The sequence below is a fragment of the Calliphora vicina genome, chromosome 5 (genome assembly GCF_958450345.1).
Source record: "Calliphora vicina chromosome 5, idCalVici1.1, whole genome shotgun sequence".
NCBI lineage: Eukaryota > Metazoa > Arthropoda > Insecta > Diptera > Calliphoridae > Calliphora > Calliphora vicina.
The window spans coordinates 12,726,269-12,749,905 of record NC_088784.1 but is presented as its reverse complement, the minus strand read 5'-3'; the positions used below and the strand labels follow the sequence as shown (position 1 = coordinate 12,749,905).

The 23,637-nt window shown below is 27.6% G+C and overlaps 1 protein-coding gene across 1 annotated transcript in view; it reads right to left on the bottom strand.

The window, feature by feature from the left end:
• Positions 1–814: 814 nt before the first annotated feature.
• Positions 815–23,637, bottom strand: part of uzip (unzipped) — an 89,544-nt gene continuing 66,721 nt past the window's right edge. Inside the window, exons 4-6 of the mRNA XM_065512170.1 lie at positions 1,826–2,627; positions 1,415–1,764; positions 815–1,350 (exon numbers count right to left, since the gene is read on the bottom strand). Of these exons, the coding sequence (XP_065368242.1) occupies positions 919–1,350; positions 1,415–1,764; positions 1,826–2,567 (1,524 nt within the window). The 5' untranslated portion in view covers positions 2,568–2,627 and the 3' untranslated portion in view covers positions 815–918. The remainder of the gene's footprint in view (positions 1,351–1,414; positions 1,765–1,825; positions 2,628–23,637) is intronic.

Here is a 23,637-nt window from a genome sequence, read left to right as displayed (position 1 = left end):
AAACTTTTTAACAATGTTGGGAAAAACTCTTTATTAATATCAAAAGCTTTTGCTTTAAATTAATACATTTATTAATTTTATTATTGGCATTTAATTTTGAATTGATTAAAAAAGCTTTTCTTAAACATTACGAATAATTTGCTTTAAAGCTTTTAAGCTTGTGGGAGAATTTTATAACAAATGATTTTATTTGGGAAATTTATATTGTATAATTCTGTTTTATGGAAAAAAATCAAAACAAAAAATTTCTTATATTTTTTATCAAAAAGTTTATTTAAAAAAAAAAAAAAAGTTTTATATTTTTTATAAAAATTGTTTTTATTTTTTTAAAAAAGGAATGTAGGTTTACATAATGGTTTGCGACTAAAAACAATTAAAACTTGTATATATTTTTTTAATATTCTTAGATTTTCTTTTTGGCAAATTAAAAAAAAAGTTGTTTAGAAATTTATACACAATTAGTTTTATATTTAGTTTTATTTTATATATTTTTCTTAAATATTTTATTTTTTTTATTTTAGCAAATTTAAAAGAAAAAGTTATGCTTCCTTTAAATACCCATCTATGTTGAATTTGATTATCTGAGAGATTTTTAACATGATTTTTTTCTTTTATTTTTAGTTTTAAATTTCATTCATTTTGACGGGTCTACAACAGGTACAACAACAAGAAAATAAAAATAATAAATGCTACCCTAGTTTAAAATTAATAAAAAAAATAATTCAATTCTACTGTAATTTCTGCAATTAATTGTCAGCTTTTTCATTTCATTTCGTTTTTCTGGTTTTTCTTTTTTTTACATACAAATAGCTGCTTTTTTGTTTGGTTTTTTTTTATTATTATTAAAGAAAGTAAAAATTATCATACCATTTAATTTTAATTATAATTATAATAATAATAATTCGTTTTAATTTTATTCTAAATATAAAATGAATGTAAAACTGTTAATAGGGTTGTCATACTGGCCGCAAACATGATGGATTGTTGTAGAGTTGTCGTGGTGGTGGTGGTGGCTGAATTTGTTGAGGCTCCTATGCCAGCCAAAGCGGTATTTTGATGTTTAGCTGCTATATTTTCGGGTTTATCTTGTGGTATTTCATTGCTGCTGGAGGGTTCATCTTTCATGGATTTCTCCAGGGAATCGGGTCCAGAGTGGACGGGACCCATATTGGTCATTTGCACTACTGGTGGTTCGTGTATGGGTGTTGGTGTGCCAGCACTGGTGGTGGTGGCATGTGTGGTAGTCGAGGTGGTAGATGTGGTGGAAGTCACGGGTACAAAGGTGCCATTTTCAATCCAATAGGGATTGGTTAACTCCAATTTAACATCCTTCAAATAGGATTTGCGTACCTAGAAAGTTAAAAATAAATATTAGTTAGAAATTGTCTCCAATTTAATAAACTTATGAACCCACCTCTGCTTTAATTTTTCTCGATACACTGTCCTCACTGCCCGCATAGAAGGCATACAGTTTCGCACTGTAGGGAGCATCCAAAGTCACATAATTACCCTTGAGTGTAACATTAATAGCAGTGCCTGGCCATAGTTTAGTATTCACTGACTTTGTTTCAAAACGTTTTTCACTATGTTTGAGAGCCCAATTGATTTCAGCCGGTTTGGAAGCATCATTTTCAAAGACTTTGGTAGGCAAGCCTCGAGCAACACCCTCATGAGAGCCCCAGTATTGCACATGATCAAAGCCATAAGTTAAAGCCGTCTCCACCACACTGTATTTATCGCCATTATTAGCCAAGACACCAAAAGCTAAAGTAAAAAACAAATGAATAAAGAAACCAACAAAAAAACACCTCCTTAATAAACTCACCCAATTCCGTAATATTTTCTCTTATATCCAAACGTATCTGATCCAATTTGATATCTTTCAACTCATAACGGAAAGGCTCAGTCTCCACCAACAGCTCACCCTCATCATAATCCTTTTCAATATTCGATTCCATCACCTTAATTTTACCCAAACCCACTGGATCCAAACGGCCCAAATTGAAATCAGCTCCCTGCTGCTGGCCCCCCTCAGCAGCATTATTCTCCGTTTGTGGTGCCTTATGTCTGCCTATATAAGCATCCTCGCCAATGCGTATGGCTCCCACAGGCACGCCCACATTAAATTTACGCCAATGCTTCCAGGACACCTTGCCCAAATGACCCTTATTAATCAAGACATCAAAAACCTTATATCTCATATTCTTGTAATGGGCTGCTTTGCACTCATGTGACTGTTGGATTTTCTCCGTATGACCAATGGTGCCCACACCATCGATATTCACCCTGCACACATAGATAGGATAGTGTTCATCTTCGGTAATGTATTTACCGCCCTCGACGGCATACTGTAATTGTTTGGGATTTTTAAGTTCATACGTTTCCCATACCAGGGTACTGGATGTAACCAACTGGCCCAATAGTGTTGAGGCATTTTTATAGGTGAGAACAGAATGGACGGCAGCTTGGCTGGATGTTACAAAGAGGAAGAGTGCTAGTGTTAGGGAGCATATGTTTAGGCTGAGAAACCTGGGTAATCTCGGTGGTTTTTTATTTGAAGACAACATGTTTATGTATTTTTGTTTTGGTTTTATTGGTAGCAGGGGTAGGAGGAAGAGAGGAAGGAACTGCAATGAAAGAGAATTAAAGAGAAATTAATTAAACAAATGATTTTTAAAATTTAGAAGCTATATATAAATAATTTTAAATAGAATTTCATAAACATTGATTTAAAATTAAAATGTAAGCTATTTTTTTAAGAAAAAAGCTTTTTTTAAGAAACTTAAAGCTTTCGCAAAAACGTTATAATATATTTTACAATTTAGAAGCTAAATATAACAGATTAACATTGATTTAAAATTGAAGCCAATTTTAATGAAAAAAGCTTTTTCAGAAACTCAAAGCTATATTGAAAAAGCTTTCACAAAATCTTTATAATCAATTATTTTTAAACACAATATAAACATTAGAAAATTTTTTAGAAAAAGCTTTTTAAATCATTAAAGCTTTTTTAAAAAAAAATCAAAAATAAATTTTGCTAACAAAAAACAAATATTTTTTATTGCCTTTACGTTCCCATTTTATGGAAAAAGCATTTTCTTAATTTAAAGCAGAATTGAAAAAAGCTTTCTCAAAAACAATTAACGTTTTTCTCCATAAAATCATCATCAAATTTATAGCAAACAAACTAAAAGCTTTTTAAAAATAAGTATTTCAAACATGTTTTAGTTTTACGTTATTTTTGACAAAATGGTTTAAATTTTCTATTAAAAAGGTGCTTCATGACAATTGGTGTAAATAAACAGTACAACAGTTATTTTATAGAAAAAGCTTTTCCCTTAATTTAAAGCATTCTCAAAAACAATATACGTTTTGTGTGGAAAAAGCTGTCAAATTTATAGCAAACAAACTTAAAGCTTTTTAAAAATAAATTCTTTATAATTTAATTTACTTTGTTATTTTTGACCAACAATTTAAAATTTTCAATTAAAAAGGAGATTCTTCATGACAATTGATGTAAACAAAACTATATAAGCTATTTCTTTTCAACTTCTTTATGAAACTATTATAATTATTTTTTAAAAGTTTCTTATTCTTTAAGGTAGTTAACTAAAAGCTAGAAAAAGCTTTTGCTATTTAAGAATTTTTTTTAAAGTTCATTAATTTCAAGAAAATAAAGATTTTTAACAAAAACTATTGAAATTTTCTTTAGGAAGAACTAAAAGCTTTTTTAAAAAACAATAAAAGATTAAAAGCTTTGTGTGTATAAAAGGAAAACTTCTAAAAGCTTCTTGAGGAAGGTTTTTTTTTGTATGAAAAAAGCATTAAAAGAAAAAACGGAAAAAGTAGTTTAAAGGAAAACAAGTAAGAAAGTATGGTCGGTCAAGCCCGACCATATAATACCCTACACCAAGTAAATGAGTAAAAATATTTTTCTTTTAAAATATCAATAATTTATATTTTTGAGTGATTTTTGGAAGTGGGCCTTATATGGGAGCTATGACCAATTATGGACCGATCACCATAAAATTAGGTCGTGTGATTTATGTCTATATTAAAGTTAACTATGTTGAATTTTGTGTGTATACCAACATTTTTAAGCGATTTATGCACGTTAAAGTGATTTTCGGAAGCGGGTCTTATATGGGAGCTATGACTAATTATGCACCGATCGTAATAAAATTTGGTGACATGAATTTCGTATGTATAAAAGTTATTTGGAGCGAAATTTGTGTAGATACATATATAAATAAACATTTATGACCGATAAAGTCCAATTTCGGGAGGACATTTGTATGGGGGCTATATGAAATAATGGACCGATTTCAGCCAGTTTCAATAGGGTTCGTCCTTGGCCGAAAAAATTATATGTACCAAATTTTATCGAAATATATTCAAAATTGCGACCTGTACTTTGCGCACAAGGTTTACATGGACAGCCAGCCAGCCAACCAGACGGACGGATGGACGGACGGACGGACATCGTTTAATCGACTCAGAAAGTGATTCTAAGTCGATCGGTATACTTTAAGGTGGGTGCTAGACTAATATTTTTGGACGTTACAAACATCTGCACAAACGCATAATACCCTCCCCACTATGGTGGTGTAGGGTATAATTAATTAAAAAAAAGGAAAAGAATGTTTAACTCAAAAAATGTAAAACTCTAAAAGCTAATAAAGCTTTTGCTTTTTAATTGTTGACATACAATTTGAAATAGATTAAAAAAGAATTTATCAAACTATTAATTAATATCTAAAGCTTTTATTTTTGAATTGTTGGCATACAATTTTAAATAGATTAAAATTTAAATGATTGAAGCTTTTATGATTTTATGCCAGCTTAAACATAACGCATAAACATCTTCAATAAATATTTGTATGGTATATTTTTTACTATTTTTCAAAGCTTTTGTAAATTGAATCAATTTTGGTTAAAAATAGATCAAAACAGTTTCAATATTTTTATTGTAAAAGTCTTCAAATTTCCAAAAATTTTTTTTTAAAAAAAGTAATAAACAACTCTTAATTAATACAATAGCTTTTGCTTTTAAATTGTAGGTACATAATTTTACATGGATTTGAAAAGCTTATCTCGAAATAAGTGAACATTTTTTTAAAAAGCTTTTATGATTTCATGCCACTTTCAACAGATATTTCTATTGCTTATTTTTAATATTTTTCAAAGCTTTTACAAATTGAAGCAATTTCGTTTAAAAATAACTAAAAAGCTTTTATCGAAAAACTGTTAAAAAATTTTAAATTATTCGAATTTTACAAAAGCTTTTTAACAAAGTAGTGAACAAGTCTCAATTAATATCAAAAGTTTTTACTTTTGAATTGTTTATTTCATTTTAAATAGATTGAAAAAGCTTTTCGTAAACAATGTGAACAATTTTTTTAAAGCTTTTATGATTTTAAGCCAGCTTCAACACATTATTTTCATTGCTTATTTTTAATATTTTTCAAAGCTTTTATAAATTGAAGAAATTTTGTTTAGAAATAGCTAAAAAGCTTTTCAATAAAAAATCGTTCTAAAGATAAAACTTGTAATAAATGTAAAAATAATTTTTTTAAAGCTTTTGTGTATTAAAGGGAAACTTCTAAAAGCATCTTGAGGAAGGTTTTTTTGTATAAAAAAGCAAATTTAAAACTCTAAAAGCAAATTTAAAACTCTAAAAGCTAATAAAGGGAAAATATTTAAAGAGAACATCTAAAAGCTTTTCATAGTAATCTTTTAAAGCTTTTTGTGCTTAAAAATATAAGAACCTTTGTAAGCTTTCAGAGTAATGCAAGACTGGAAATCCAGAAAATAGAGCTTTCATAAGCTCTCTAAGCACTTTCAGCAAAAACAATTGAGTATTTAAAAGTTTTTTGGGTATAAACAAATTAAAAAAGTAGGAAATCCTTTTATAAAAATTATAAAACATTAAGGAAAATAGCTTTAATTGTAAAAATTAGGTAAAGCTTTTAGCAAAACATTTGAACAAAAAATTCAAAACCTAAAAAGTTTGATTTCTTAAAAGCTTCCTAAGGAAACAAATTCAATGAAAAAAAGCTAAAACCTTTTCATACAAAATTTTTAAAAGCTGATAAAACGAAAAGCTTTCGTAAGCTTTTTAAAAATTTGTATTTCCTTAATTATAAGGGACAATATTAAAAGCTTCTTAAAATCAAGTTTGTAAAAATATTAAGGAAAATAGATTTTAGGCCAAACTTTGGACAGCTCATGAATAAAAAAAAAACTCAAAACCGAACATTTTTTTTAAGAAAAACTAACTAAAAGCTTCTTAAGGAAAAGAATTTAATGACAAAAAGCTAAACCTTTTTCATAGAACATTTTTAAAAGCATTTAGCGCATAACAAAACAAAAGCTTTTGTAAGCTTTTATAGTAATCGGGGAAATTGAAATAGAAAGCTGGTAGGATCAAAAACTTTTTAAAAATAGTATTTCCTTAATTATAAGGGACGATATTAAAAGCTTCTTAAACGCAAGTTTATAAAATCTTTTATCCATATGAAAATATAGAGGCAAATGCTATTTCTTAAAAGAAATAAAAATCTTTTAGTAACAACAAGTAATAGAGATATATTCGGCTGTACCGAAACTTAGATACCCTTTACCAAGTTCTACTTAAAAATATTTTTTTTTAAATATTTTTAGGTAAACTAAATTAAAATTTTTTTTTCGAAATTTTTTTAAATTTTTTTTTCAAAATTTTTTTTTTTTTATTTTTTTTTAATTTTTAATAAATTTTTTTTGGAAAAATAATTGACAAAAAAAAATTTTTGATGAAAAAAAATTGAGGTTAAAAAATTTTTTTTCTCGATTTTGACACATTGTCGGTCCAACTTACTATAGCTTTATATACATCGTTGCAATGGACTTTAAAATATCTATCATTAGATATCCACATTGTCTATATTAATGACTTAGTAATTCAGATATAGATCAAAAATAGGCCAAACAAGTAAGAGAGCTATATTCGGCTGTGCTGAATCTTATATACCCTTCACCAAATTATACTTTAAAATAAATTTGTTTAAATATTTTTAGGTAAACAAAATTTAATTGTTTCTCAAAATTTTTTTTTTTTTTATTTTTTTAAAAAAAGTTTTTTCCAATTTTTTTTAAATTTTTTTTTTTTTAATTATTTTATTTTTTTTTAAAAAAAAATTTATGACAAAAAAAATTTTTTGATGAAAAAAAATTCGGGTTAAAAAATATTTTTCCCGATTTTGAGCCATTGTAGGTCGAACTTACTATAGCCTTATCTACATCGTTGCAATGGACTTTGAAATATCTATCATTAGATATCCATATTGTCTATATTAATGACTTAGTAATCCAGATATAGATCAAAAATAGGTCAAAAATCGAGGTTGTCCCGGTTTTTTGCTCATATCCGTTATTTATGGACCGATTTTGCTGGTTTTAAATAGCAAACTTCATGTCTGACAGAATTATTGAAGATTTGGGGTCTTCAGAAAATTGATTTCAACAGACAGACAGACAGACAGACAGACAGACAGACAGACAGACAGACAGACAGACAGACAGGCGGACATGGCTTAATCGACTCCGCTATCTATAAGGATCCAGAATATATATACTTTATAGGGTCGGAAATGAAAAATGTAGAAATTACAAACTTATATATACCCTTGACACTCATAGCGAAGGGTATAAAAATATGAATCTTGTTTATTAATCCAAAAATAGGTATTTTCTTAAATTACTTAATAAATTAAGATTTCAGATTACAAAGCAAACTTTTGTGAAACTAATATGTATCTCTTTTTAAATATCTCCTGTTTGACAATTTTTAATTTAACTTTACTGAAATGCTGCCATACAAACATTACTAGTCTCAAATATTTACTCATTAAAAACTTAATTACAGATAAACTTGAGTTTCTGCTAACACTTTTTCCTAAATTATTCATTTCATTCCAAAAATACTTTTTACCTAATTGTCTAGTTTTTTTGTTTTGTTTTATATACGAATAACGGCTGTCTAGCTTGTAATTTTCTAAAAACCGGCGTCAAAAGATTTAATCAACAAATCAAATAACCAACCAGGATGACGTTGAACCATTTAGACATGCAGACATACGTCGTTACTCCTTTTTGTCTCAGCTTAAGTGGAAAACAAATTCAATTTGAATAAACTAGAAAAAAATTGACCACAGGGTCAATAATTTGCTTAACTGAAGTATTTTATTTATACAGCAAAAGAATCCTTTAGAAAATCATACTTTTTGGCAGCAAGTATCATATACTTCATTATAATGGTCATCATCCTCAGCTTCATTATCCTTTTTCATGACAATGATGTTTTAACGGAAGTTAAACAACAGCTGATGAAAGACAATAGGTTTACTAATGAACACACACTAGTTTAACAAGTGCTCTATGTGAAGAGAGAGAAAAAGAGTAGATGTGCGGGTGTAATGGCCGAAAAAGGATATGAATATATTGTTTGCCCTATTATATATGCTACACTTGTGTGTGCAGGAGGTACTAGAGTAACTTTATAGCCGGTATATTGAGTCATTAAAAAACGAAAATTGAGTTTAAAAAAAAGAAACACAAAAATTTTGCAAATTGGAAATTTAACCAAAAATCGCTATATATTAGTCCTGAGCTTTTATCTACGGTAGGGTCATTTACATGTCTATGTTTGTTATTGACAAAAACTAATGACCCAATGGATTCACTCTCCGACGACACTGTGTACACAAAATTCAACAATTTGTCCGAGTATGTCCAGGACAAGGGTTTATGACACAGACAGAGTTCACATTTATAACATGTTGTCCAAGTACAACAACTATTGGGTTTCATTAAATATTTGCTTAGCAAAGAGTCTATACATGTATTTCACACATATTTACACATTTTCATTTAAATTTTGATAGTATTGGTGCTGTTGTCCTTCGTAATGTTATACATCATACGTCCTTTGCAAAAAAAAGAAAAAAAATTCCTGTACAAATGTGTTAATGTGTTAGTGCGTCTGCATATGGCCAAGTTAATATTTATAGTTGTCATTTGTTGTTGAGTTGAAAAATAAAAGCTTTTTTTGTCTTATTTTCGAAATAATATAGGAGCCGTCTTTATACACAGACTTGTGCCACTTGAGTGGTTTCTATAACACAAGTGTATACATACGTAGCTATTGTTATTTACCCATACATCATACATGAATTTTAGTATTTATACTTGTTGGTTGTCATAAGGACCTCTCGTTAACGTCTTTTTCTTCTAATTGTTGAAAACAGTATTCACAATATTTTTATACAAAATGTTTTCTTTTAAATAAATCTATTTTGAAGACATATTGTGTGAGAAAGGGATTTTTACACTCAGCCAAACTAGAACAGAACTAGAACAGAACTAGAACAGAACTAGAACAGAACTAGAACAGAACTAGAACAGAACTAGAACAGAACTAGAACAGAACTAGAACAGAACTAGAACAGAACTAGAACAGAACTAGAACAGAACTAGAACAGAACTAGAACAGAACTAGAACAGAACTAGAACAGAACTAGAACAGAACTAGAACAGAACTAGAACAGAACTAGAACAGAACTAGAACAGAACTAGAACAGAACTAGAACAGAACTAGAACAGAACTAGAACAGAACTAGAACAGAACTAGAACAGAACTAGAACAGAACTAGAACAGAACTAGAACAGAACTAGAACAGAACTAGAACAGAACTAGAACAGAACAGAACTAGAACAGAACTAGAACAGAACTAGAACAGAACTAGAACAGAACTAGAACAGAACTAGAACAGAACTAGAACAGAACTAGAACAGAACTAGAACAGAACAGAACTAGAACAGAACTAGAACAGAACTAGAACAGAACTAGAACAGAACTAGAACAGAACTAGAACAGAACTAGAACAGAACTAGAACAGAACTAGAACAGAACTAGAACAGAACTAGAACAGAACTAGAACAGAACTAGAACAGAACTAGAACAGAACTAGAACAGAACTAGAACAGAACTAGAACAGAACTAGAACAGAACTAGAACAGAACTAGAACAGAACTAGAACAGAACTAGAACAGAACTAGAACAGAACTAGAACAGAACTAGAACAGAACTAGAACAGAACTAGAACAGAACAGAACTAGAACAGAACTAGAACAGAACTAGAACAGAACTAGAACAGAACTAGAACAGAACTAGAACTAGAACAGAACTAGAACAGAACTAGAACAGAACTAGAACAGAACTAGAACAGAACTAGAACAGAACTAGAACAGAACTAGAACAGAACTAGAACAGAACTAGAACAGAACTAGAACAGAACTAGAACAGAACTAGAACAGAACTAGAACAGAACTAGAACAGAACTAGAACAGAACTAGAACAGAACTAGAACAGAACTAGAACAGAACTAGAACAGAACTAGAACAGAACTAGAACAGAACTAGAACAGAACTAGAACAGAACTAGAACAGAACTAGAACAGAACTAGAACAGAACTAGAACAGAACTAGAACAGAACTAGAACAGAACTAGAACAGAACTAGAACAGAACTAGAACAGAACTAGAACAGAACTAGAACAGAACTAGAACAGAACTAGAACAGAACTAGAACAGAACTAGAACAGAACTAGAACAGAACTAGAACAGAACTAGAACAGAACTAGAACAGAACTAGAACAGAACTAGAACAGAACTAGAACAGAACTAGAACAGAACTAGAACAGAACTAGAACAGAACTAGAACAGAACTAGAACAGAACTAGAACAGAATTAGAACAGAACTAGAACAGAACTAGAACAGAACTAGAACAGAACTAGAACAGAACTAGAACAGAACTAGAACAGAACTAGAACAGAACTAGAACAGAACTAGAACTAGAACAGAACTAGAACAGAACTAGAACAGAACTAGAACAGAACTAGAACAGAACTAGAACAGAACTAGAACAGAACTAGAACAGAACTAGAACAGAACTAGAACAGAACTAGAACTGAATTAGAACAGAACTAGAACAGAACTAGAACAGAACTAGAACAGAACTAGAACAGAACTAGAACAGAACTAGAACAGAACTAGAACAGAACTAGAACAGAACTAGAACAGAACTAGAACAGAACTAGAACAGAACTAGAACAGAACTAGAACAGAACTAGAACAGAACTAGAACAGAACTAGAACAGAACTAGAACAGAACTAGAACAGAACTAGAACAGAACTAGAACAGAACTAGAACAGAACTAGAACAGAACTAGAACAGAACTAGAACAGAACTAGAACAGAACTAGAACAGAACTAGAACAGAACTAGAACAGAACTAGAACAGAACTAGAACAGAACTAGAACAGAACTAGAACAGAACTAGAACAGAACTAGAACAGAACTAGAACAGAACTAGAACAGAACTAGAACAGAACTAGAACAGAACTAGAACAGAACTAGAACAGAACTAGAACAGAACTAGAACAGAACTAGAACAGAACTAGAACAGAACTAGAACAGAACTAGAACAGAACTAGAACTAGAACTAGAACTAGAACAGAACTAGAACAGAACTAGAACAGAACTAGAACAGAACTAGAACAGAACTAGAACAGAACTAGAACAGAACTAGAACAGAACTAGAACAGAACTAGAACAGAACTAGAACAGAACTAGAACAGAACTAGAACAGAACTAGAACAGAACTAGAACAGAACTAGAACAGAATTAGAACAGAACTAGAACAGAACTAGAACAGAACTAGAACAGAACTAGAACAGAACTAGAACAGAACTAGAACAGAACTAGAACAGAACTAGAACAGAACTAGAACAGAACTAGAACAGAACTAGAACAGAACTAGAACAGAACTAGAACAGAACTAGAACAGAACTAGAACAGAACTAGAACAGAACTAGAACAGAACTAGAACAGAACTAGAACAGAACTAGAACAGAACTAGAACAGAACTAGAACAGAACTAGAACAGAACTAGAACAGAACTAGAACAGAACTAGAACAGAACTAGAACAGAACTAGAACAGAACTAGAACAGAACTAGAACAGAACTAGAACAGAACTAGAACAGAACTAGAACAGAACTAGAACAGAACTAGAACAGAACTAGAACAGAACTAGAACAGAACTAGAACAGAACTAGAACAGAACTAGAACAGAACTAGAACAGAACTAGAACAGAACTAGAACAGAACTAGAACAGAACTAGAACAGAACTAGAACAGAACTAGAACAGAACTAGAACAGAACTAGAACAGAACTAGAACAGAACTAGAACAGAACTAGAACAGAACTAGAACAGAACTAGAACAGAACTAGAACAGAACTAGAACAGAACTAGAACAGAACTAGAACAGAACTAGAACAGAACTAGAACAGAACTAGAACAGAACTAGAACAGAACTAGAACAGAACTAGAACAGAACTAGAACAGAACTAGAACAGAACAGAACAGAACTAGAACAGAACAGAACTGGAACAGAACTAATCAAGGACCAAACTAGAACTGAAGTAGAATAAATAAAAACTATATGAAGAATCCTGAAATGGTCTTACAAATTGAAATAGTCTTTTGAAACTGTAAAATTTTTAGGGTCAAAATATGGTCTCAAATTTCTTTTTAATTTTATTTAAAACAAAATATCTTTCGATGAGCAAAGACGGTCACATAAAAAGAAATTAATAACGACATCATTATACATACTATGTCATGATCTTAAAGATTAACCAATCTTAAGATTAAAGCTAGCGCCAGTAGTTTAAATTAAAACAAAACAAATCCGCCCCTAAAACATACTTTAATACGAGAACAAAGTGTTTTTTTTTGCGGTCTATTTTATTGATTATCCATAAATGACCTTCTATTGTCACCAATCGATTCCTAATAGTTTCATTAATTTACATTTTAGTTTCCCTCGTTTTTTTGACCTCTAAATTAATCGTCAGCCATAAAATTATACAAAGAGAAACAAATTGTGATTAACACTCACTGGCTGGTTAACAAATTGAAGGGCCTGTTAATTAATCACAAAGTAAAATGATTAATATTAATTAATTAAAGATAAGGGTTTCCATGATCATGATCAACGATCATGTAACAGAAAGAGAAAGAGAGTGAAAAAATCAATGGGAAATATTGAAATAAGTTTAAACATTTTTACGTCATTGGGAGGGAAACAAACGATCTTTAAGATCTTAAAATTTGTTTTAAGTTTAACTAAACATTAATTAGAACTGATTGTGATAATTTCTATTGTATATTTTTAAGTAATTTGTCCTCTTTTATTTGAAAAGAAGAAATGATTTGTTTAATTTTTACATTCCAGGTTATGTGGAGTGGAAATAATTGCCACTTTATTGTCTCTAAGTAATGTACAGTGTAGTTAGTTTAATTTTTTTGGGATTTTGCTAAAGAAAATAGTTATTTCACTTATTGGTAGTAATCTATTGCATATTAAATTGCTTTTTGTTTTACTAACCACCAGACTGGCTCTTTGTAATCTAATAATTCGCTAGTTATTGGTGAGACTAAATGTTAAGTCACCAGAACTGCCGGACAAAGAGCAATTTTAAGCTGTAATTTATATTCTCAAAATCAATAACGTGTTGAGAAAACTTTGCATCGAGATGGAATTGAAACAAGAGATTTTAGGTTTGAGTGATTTTAAAATGGAAAAAACACGTGCTAATAACGATGATTTTATTTTGGTAAGACAAAATTAAATCTCTTTTAAAGGTTGTTAACAAACTAAACAAATAAACAATAAAAATCTTAACCGGTTTGCTATGACTTTTGTTACAAAAATCAAAATAACAACTTTTAAGAAACCACATCGTGACCAAAAGGCGGGCAAGCATGCGCTCAAAGCTTATTTTTGAGATTCTTTTTTCGGCTTATCTTTCTGGTTTGTTTATTTTGTTTTGAGCCAGAGTTTTTTTTATGGTAAAATCAAAATCAAACAACAACATAACATTTTTATTGTTGTTGGTGTCTTCCCCTTAAGAATTGGAGCAGTAGTTGTGTTTTTACGACTTCTTTTTTAGCTACAGATTCTACATAAATTCAAGGTAAATGACGTCATTTGAAATTTTATATGGTTCTTTGTTAAAACAACAAACATGTTTACAAATTTTTTGTTGTTTTATTTTCTGTAAACTTCATTTGTTTGCTGTTTTTATTGTCACTGGTCTTTTAGTAACAATTAATTAAATTTCATTTGAGGTTTAGTTTAGTTTTTTTTTATTTTATTTCTTTCCTGTTCAATTTACTTTTTTTATTTATTTTACGTTTTCTTCGTCCATTAAACTTTTCATTGCAAAAGAATGAGTGTTTGATTGTCTGTAAGTTGTTTCGTTTTCATTTCATCTCATTAGAAAAGACGCCAAGTTGACGTTATTTCTTGGAGGAGGGAGGTTCGTTCATATTTTTTAGTTCTCTTTCAATTCATTTATTTATTTATGAAATTTAAGCTCTGTGGCAGCTGAACAAAAAAACACCATTTGCATGATCTGTTACAGTAACTAGGAAAAGTAGACGATCATTAAGATCCCGTTTTCCACTAGGGGCCCAACAAGATCGGTTATTTAACTGTAAACAATACGAAAGTGAATGAGCATCAAATAAGAAATAAATATCACAATCAATAGCTGGTTAGATTATGAAAAATATCTATTAATTTAACTATTTAAGGTTTGGTGGTCACTTTACTAACCACCTTTTCTAAGGTCTTTAAAACATAGTTTATTGACATCTATTGGCATTTAGCTTAACAATTATATTTTGTGAAATCATTGTTTATGTTTTTTCGCAAAACTTTGCCGTCAGGATGCTCTGGTTAGATAAATATATTAATTTAAAAATATTGTAAACCGCAGTTTTTTAAGAGACTTTCACGCACTCAATAAACAAAAAGCTCAGAGTGTTTATTGTTCATCTAATTCAATGTTACTTTGCTATTTCGTTAAAATTATTCGATTTCAAAAAAATTTAATTAATTTTAATGCCCACCGCTACGCGTGGCCACGGTGGTTAGTAAACTAACCACTTCACAAAAAACCTTGGAATGGGATGGTTGTTTTATAATTTGATTTATTTTTTCTTACTCTTTTCCTTTCTATTGGAAGTACAAGCCAACAGATCCCTTCCCTCTACACATAACCTACAGATAATAATGCAATATCCGTTCGTTTACTTTTTCCCACCACTGTGCTTAGACTATAAACATTATAAACCATTTAACTGTATCTCGTGAAATATGCGTTATCAGCTACTATTTCTTGCAATAACTATTGCAGATTTATTTCAAATATTTGCACTCAAAACCGCAAACTAAATATGTGATAAAGTTGCACGAAATATGCAGAGTAAAATTTACAAAATAAAAAAAACAGTCTGTGGATAATGGCAAAGAAATGATAAATTTATTAAAGTAATAAACTTAAGTTTCAATTAAAATGTTTGTAAAAAAAATTTTAAAATAGAAAAACGTTGATTATTTGTCTGGACCACTCCTTAAGTTTTTAATAATTTTTATTGAAATGTAGGTAGGTTCAGTAGCCTTTGACATTTTAGTATTTAATATTGCAAATCTAATGATGTTTTTCGTCTATACAAAGAAAATAATAACGACCTGTTGGTGGCAGCTGAATTTCTCAAACTCAAATACTTATTAGCAAGATAATTTGAAAAGTTTGCCAATAGTAAGCACAAATCTATTAAATTTCTGTTATATTATAGTACTATTGACAAACTGCTGATTTTGTCCTACTGACATTTGAAAAAATAAGGTGTCGTCGGCTGGTTTTTATAAAAGCTTGGTAATTGACACCTATACAATTAAATTACTAAATTATACCTAATGATTTAGGACATGATGTTATTAGAGATTGTAACAAAAATCTGGATAATAGAAAAAATCACAGAAAAATAATAACAAAACCGCTAAAATACTATAAATTTTGTAAAATAGAAAACTATATTTTTATATTTCTTAAAGCGCTGGAAAAATTTTGAATTAAAGACAGTTTGGAAATTTTTTGTTACTTTTTTGAAAATCATATTTTTTCTTTAATTTTCATTAATATTTTCATTATTTAAGAAAAAGTACTTTTTTGAAAACTTTTTTTTCTAATTTTCATTAAAAATAAATATAATAAGAAACTAAAAAAATTTGAAAAAAAAAATTATTTAGAAAAAAGTACTTTTTTGGTACTTTTTTGAAAATCATATATTTTCTAATTTTCAATTTAAAACTAAGCAAAATATTATAAAAACTTTTCAAATTTATAAAACAATTAGTTTTAAGAAAAAGTACTTTTTTTGAAAACTGATTTTTTTTTCTAATTTTCATTAAAAATAACTCTAAATATCATAAAAAACCAATTACATTTGAAAAAAAAATAATTTAGAAAAAAGTACTTTTTTGAAAATTATATTTTATCTCAAATTTTTAATTAAAAGTTATGCAAAATATCATAAAAACGTTTGAAATTTATAAAACAATTAGTTTTAAGAAAAGGTGAAAATCATATTTTTTTTTTTTAATTTTCATAAAACGAACTAAAATATCATAATTTAAGAAAAAGTACTTTTTTGAAAACTGTTCTTTTTTTATAATTTTCATTAAAAATAAATATATGTAATAAGAAACTAATAAAATTTGAAAAAAAAAAATATTTAGAGAAAAGTACTTTTTTGGTACTTTTTTGAAATCATATTTTTTCTTTAATTTTCATTTAAAAACTATGAAAATGTCAAAAAACGCTTGAAATTGGGAAAGCGATTAATTTTAACAAAAAGTACTTTTTTGAAAACAGATTTTTTTTCTTCTAATTTTCATTAAAAATAACTCTAAATATCATAAAAACGCCTTACATTTCAAAAAAAAATAATTTTGAAAAAAGTACTTTTTTGAAAATTATTTTTTTTCTCAAATTTTTAATTAAAAATTTGAAATTTATAAAACAATTAGTAATTATGGTGAAAAAAATTTAAATTTTGAAAAAAGTACTTGGTACTTTTATGAAAAGAATTTTTTGATGATAAAAATTGGTGAAAACATTAAAAATTGAGGTAATTATGGAAAAAAATTTAAATTTTCAAAAAAGTACTTTTTGATGATAAAAATTGGTGAAAAAATTAAAAATTGAGGTAATTATGGAAAAAAATTTAAATTTTCAAAAAAGTACTTTTATGGTGAAAAAAATTAAAATTTTGAAAAAAGTACTGGTTCTTTTATGAAAAAAATTTTTTGATGATAATAATTGAGAAAAATTAAAAATTGAGGTAATTATGGAAAAAAAATTTAAATTTTCAAAAAAGTACTTTTTTGGTACTTTTATGAAAAAAATTGGTGTAAAAAAATTTGGTGAAAAAAAATAGTTCAAAATTAAAAAATTAAAAATATCATAAAAAACGCTTTAAATTAGAAAAAAAAATATTTAGAAAAAAGTACTTTTTTGGTACTTTTTTGAAATCATATTTTTGTTCTTTAATTTTCATTAAAAACTAAGCAAAATATCATAAAAAAGATGAAATTTGGAAAAAAAAAATCTTTTAAGAAAAAGTACATTCTTTAAAACTTTTTTTTTAATTTTTATTAAAAATAAAACTAAATATCATAAAAAAGCCTTAAATTGGAAAAATAATAAATTCAGAAAAAAGTACTTTTTTGGTACTTTTATGAAAAATGTTTTAGAATATATATACAACAAAACGTATATTTTTCAATTATAATTAAAAACATTCTATTATAAACAAGATAAAATCACCGTCTAGCTGAACATTTAATTGAAAATGGATGTACAGTTTGAACATTTGTGAATTATAGACATTTTTGAAAAAGTACTTTTTAGGTACTTTTTTTACAACTATTTTTTTTCAATTTTCATTAAAAATTAATGTAGATATCATAAAAAACCCGATAAAATTGGAAAAAAAAATTAGAAAAAAAGTACTTTTTTGGTACATTTATAAAAAATGTTGTAAAAGAATGTACCATTTTGGTACATTCTTCAAAACGTATATTTTTCAATTATAATTAAAAACAATCTATTTTAAACATTATAAAATTATTGTCGTTGGAAAAAAAAAACTTAAGAAAAAGTACTATTATTTGATACTTTTGTAAACATTTAACTGAAAATGCATGTATAGTTTGAACATTTTACACTTTTAATTTACAAAAATAGTAATGTACTTTTGGGGTACTTTTTTAAAAGTGTTATTTTTCCAATTTTCATTTAAAAGTAAAGATAAATATCAAGCAAAACGCTTTAAAATTTAAAAAAAAAAATCAAATTTAGAAAAAAGTACTTTTTTGGAAAAATGTTTACCATTACGATAAAACTCTAAAAATTGTTGTTTTTCAAAATACATGTAGCTTTGGAAAATGCTGCAGTTTTAACTGAAAATTCATAAACAGTTTAAACATTTTACACTTTTAATTTAGAACAATAGAAAATATGGTCGCTGACAATTTTTCAAAATTGTGAATTATAGACATTTTTGAAAAATGTACTTTTGGGGTACTTTTTTGAAAAGTTTTATTTTTATAATTTAACTTAAAAATTAAGCTAAAAATCAAGAAAAACTGTTTATATTTGAAAAAAAATCAAATTTGGAAAAAAGTACTTTTTAGGTACTTTTATGAAAAATGTTTTAGATGAAAGTACCATTATTGTAACACTGTAAAATTCATTTTCTTTTCAATTGCTATTAAAAAAAATATAAAATCAATGTAAAGTTGGAAAAACCATAACTTTAGAAAAAGTACCTTTATGCATACTTCGGTAAACATTCAATTGAAAATTCATGTAGATTGGAAAAATAGTTGCTTGCTACTTTTTATAAATTTGGTTAAAATAAAATATTTGTTTTAAATATGGCTTAAAGCGATGTAAACATCTTGAAAATTGTGAACTAAAGAGACATTTTGAAATAATGTACTTTTTTGGTACTTTTTTGAAAATTGTAATTTTTCTAATTTTATTAAAAACTAGTTGAATGTTAGTTCTTCAAGTTTCTCCACATCAGCCTGTTCTTATTTATTTGCAAATAAAATATATAAATTTGTACTGCATACTTTAGGGGGATTTTTTATTACAGTTGACTGGACTCACAAAAAAAAGAATTTCCGGGTTTTACCCGTAATTTTTGAATTTTTTTTCTTTACAAACCATCTCCTGAAAATTTCGAATCGAATAAAAAAAAATCAGTCAAATCGCTCCAGCCGTTCTCACGTGATGACATTACATACATGGACCATTTAATTTGTATATATATAGATTAAGGTAATTATGGTGAAAAAAAATTAAAATTTTCAAAAAAGTACTTTTTTGGTACTTTTATGAAAAAAAATTTTTGATGATAAAAATTTAGAAAAAAATTTGAAAAAATTGAAAATTGAGGTATTATGGAAAAAAATTTAAATTTTCAAAAAAGTACTTTTTTGGTACTTTTATGAAAAAAAAAATTTTCATGACAAAAATTTAGAAAAAAATTGGTGAAAAAATTGAAAATTGAGGTAATTATGGAAAAAAAATTTAAATTTTCAAAAAAGTACTTTTTTGGTACTTTTATGAAAAAAATTGGTGAAAAAATTTAAAATTGAGGTAATTATGGAAAAAAATTTATATATTCAAAAAAGTACTTTTTTGGTACTTTTATGAAAAAAATTGGTGTAAAAAATATTTTTAGTGAAAAAATTTAGTTAAAAATTAAAAAAAAAAAAATTTGGAGACAATAAAAAATTGATGAAAAAAAAATTCGTAAGAAAAATGGTGAAACAATTTTAAAAACTAGAGGTAGTCGAGTTTATTGATAAAAATTGAGAAAAAAAATTGGTGAAAAAATTGAAAATTAAGGTAATTATGGAAAAAAAATTTAAATTTTCAAAAAAGTACTTTTTTGGTACTTTTATGAAAAAATTTGGTGTAAAAAATATTTGGTGAAAATAAAATAAGTTAAAAATTAAAAAAAAAAAAATTGAAGACGATAAAAAATTGGTGAAAAAAAAAATTCGTAAGAAAAATGGTGAAAAAAATTTTGAAAACTAGAGGTAGCGAGGTTATTTGCTTATATCTTAAGCATCAGTGGGCTGATTTTCTCAATTGGACTATAGCGGATATATTGATATATAAATCATGTAGGAAATGTATAACTTTATTGAGTGACAAATGAATATGTAGAAACTACAAATGGAATGACTTGCCACTCATGACGAAGGGTATAAAAATATTGTTTTAAAACCAGTGACCGGCACAAAGAGAACATGTTACATTAATAAATGCAGATCTATTTATTATTAAACAATTTTCCTGTTACTCAATTTGTAACAAGTTTCACTCTCATTCGAGTTAATTGCATTGAGTTCAGCCTCTGGCGGCTTTGACAGCCGACCACTGTTTTAAAGTAATTGTACTCCTTTTGTCTCTTATTTATTTTAGCATTATAAAAACATCTACTATTTCAAAAAATGCACCACTACCCTTAATAGAAAAATATGGTTACGAGTACAAAGAACATTTGGAATAATGCCAATTTAGCATTAAAAAACTGTGTCTCTCTTATATTTGTTTTTTTTTTTGTTTTTCTTCTTATATTTAATATAATGTTTCATATTTCTTCATCAGCTTTTAGTTGGGGCCGAGATATGCTGTTTGAGATAAGAATTTGCAAATGAAAAGAAAAAAAATGGGGGGAAATGCGGGGTACTTTACACGCTTGCTTCATTTAAGTAATTCTTGCTTGGTTTTTTTTTCTCTTTACTGCTAAATTATGTCAATTATTTAATCATGTTCAATTAGGTGGGGATCAACTTTAAAGTCTGTTTAAGAAAAATCATATGGAAATCTACAAAAAAAGGGTGTTTAGTTCTCAGAGTAATAATATTGTTTAATGAAAACAAAAAGGAAACTGGTTAAAAATCACGTTTCATTTTGTAAATTAAATAGATTTAAATTTTGGAAATATTTAATTAAATCCCTTTCAATTTAAATATTTTGTTGATGATAAATTTATTGATAACAGCAAACAAATAAATTTATAATAATAATAATGAAAACAAAACTGGTGTCATAAATTTTATTTTAGCTTTTAATTTAACGATGCTAATTTTGTTTTTCTAAAACTGGTTTATAATTGTGAAGCTGTGTTTTTAAATTTTGTTTAAATGTTTACATTTTAAACTGCCATTTCAAGCTTCAATGTTTTGAATTTAAAATAAAATCGATTAATTAGTGTGGAAATACTGATAATGAGTTTGAAAAAAAAGGCAGAACATTAAGGCCATTCACTGTTTAGAAATAAATTTGAATTATGCAATAATACCGGTTAAAAACTATTTAGAATGAAGAGGTTGGGAAGTTTTGCCTCACCCGCCTTATAGTCCAGACCATGCCCCCTCTGACTACTATTTATTTCGATCGAAGCAGAACTCTCTTTTTGGGATTTGCTTCACTTTGGAACAGAGTATCCGAAATTGGCTTGATTCGTTCTTGACCCCAAAAGATGAGCACTACTTTTAGCATGGAATCCATAAAATGTCAAAAGGTCAGAAATTGAAGTAGTCGTGGTTTTTTGCTTATATCTCAGCCATTTGTGGGCCGATTTTCTCGATTTTAAATAGTAACCTAACCGGGACTATAGCGGATATATTAATGTATGAATCATAAATTTAAGTTATTTGGAGTCTACAGAAAGTTGATTTCAACATCGACTACGTTATAGAGGAATCCTAGTCTTAAATTAGTTTTATTTTCTCTACATTTCCATTCAATATTTGTTTACAAATTGTTTAAATTATCATTTTATTTATTTACTATTATACTCATGGTACAATCAGTTACCAGGTACAATTATTAGAGAGAGTTTCCAATGTTCACCCCTAAAACGTCAAACTATGTATTTAATCACTTAACTTTTTTTAATTTGTTACCGCGATATTTTTTAAATTTGTTACATTTTAACTGAAATTATAAACACTTATTAAAAAAAATATATTTTTTCTTCAATTGTTAGTAAATTTTTGTAATAAAAATTTTAATTCAATTATTTTTTTTTGGCATTTCCTTTTTATATTTTTTAATTTTCTTTTGTTTGACGTTATAGGGAATGTATAATTGAGAACATACTTTCTAATAATTGTACCTTGCTTATTCTACAATGATTATACTATTTACTTGGTTTCCCCCATAATTTGTTTACTTTTATCTTTTATTTCAAATCTTCTCAAAACTAAATTTAAATTAATAGGCGCCTAAAATCAACACATCACCTTAATTTGGCTTATAAAACACACAAGTGCCGCGCTGTCAGCACAAATTTGTACAGAAAAATTTACAAAACAACAACAACAATATTTTTATTTATTGTTGTAAAAAAAATAATAAAAAATAAACCATATATAGAATTTCAATTAAATGATTGGTTTTGTTTTCCAACCAGCAGCACAAAACATCACGTAATACAATAAAACAATAGTTACAACGACTTGGCCAGACGCTGCTTTTAAGGCACGAATCTAAAACTAAATTGTTTAGAATTGCAATAAAAGAAATTTGCATTAAATTTATTTATTTGAAAACTTAAAAAAACATTCAGGAAAACATTCACCAACAGCACAAAAAACCCTTCACAATTTCAGAGCCATTACATTTCTGAACTCTTGACATCTAATAGATTTAATTGTAATGAATTTGTTCATCAAATCTATGAACAATTCAGAAAAATCTCCGCTCACAAAAACTAACACATTTTTGTCATTTTACAATTAATGTAAACAAATTGTAGGTCATTTCGTTCACAATTATTCAATATTTTATAATATTTAAACCAATTCTAAACATTTCAAACAAAATTTTGAAATAAATGGCAGCAAAATTATCAACAAATTTTGAAAATCTCGTTTTTAAATTTTTCAATTTTCCAGCTCATAAAAACTAGCACATATTGACAAATTTATTCAGTAATTTCAAACTAAATTTTCTAAATTATTTGTTTTCGTTATCTTGACTCAACCATTAATACCCTCTTAATTGATGTAGCTCCTCCAGTAAATACCACAACAACCCCATCCATAATTGATACTTTCGTATCGATGAAACTCTTGTAAAACAACTTACTACCAGCTAAAACTTATGCCACATTGCCTAGTTACAGTACGACATGTGGCAACATAAGTGTGGTACATAATAAATTCAATAATATTCGTAGTATTAAACATGATTTTAATAATATAGCTGGTGTTTTGGACTATGGACATTCGGAAATTGTTACTGTGTTTAAAACAAAAATTAGCCATAATTTTTATTATTGTGGTTGTAAAAAAAAAATAAATTATTAAACAAATTACGAAATGACACGGAATTTGTTTCAGAAATTAAAAATTTGTCGTAAAAAAATACTGAAAAATTGTAGTTAAAGTAATAAAAATCAACTACAAACTTGTTTGCAATATTTTGCATATAAATGGAAACAAATATTTCAAACATTTTCAATTAAGGAGTGTCACAGGGTGGGACTAAAAAAAATTAATAGAAAAAACAACAGAAAATCAACTAAGATCAACAGAACTAGAACAGAACTAGAACAGAACTAGAACAGAACTAGAACAGAACTAGAACAGA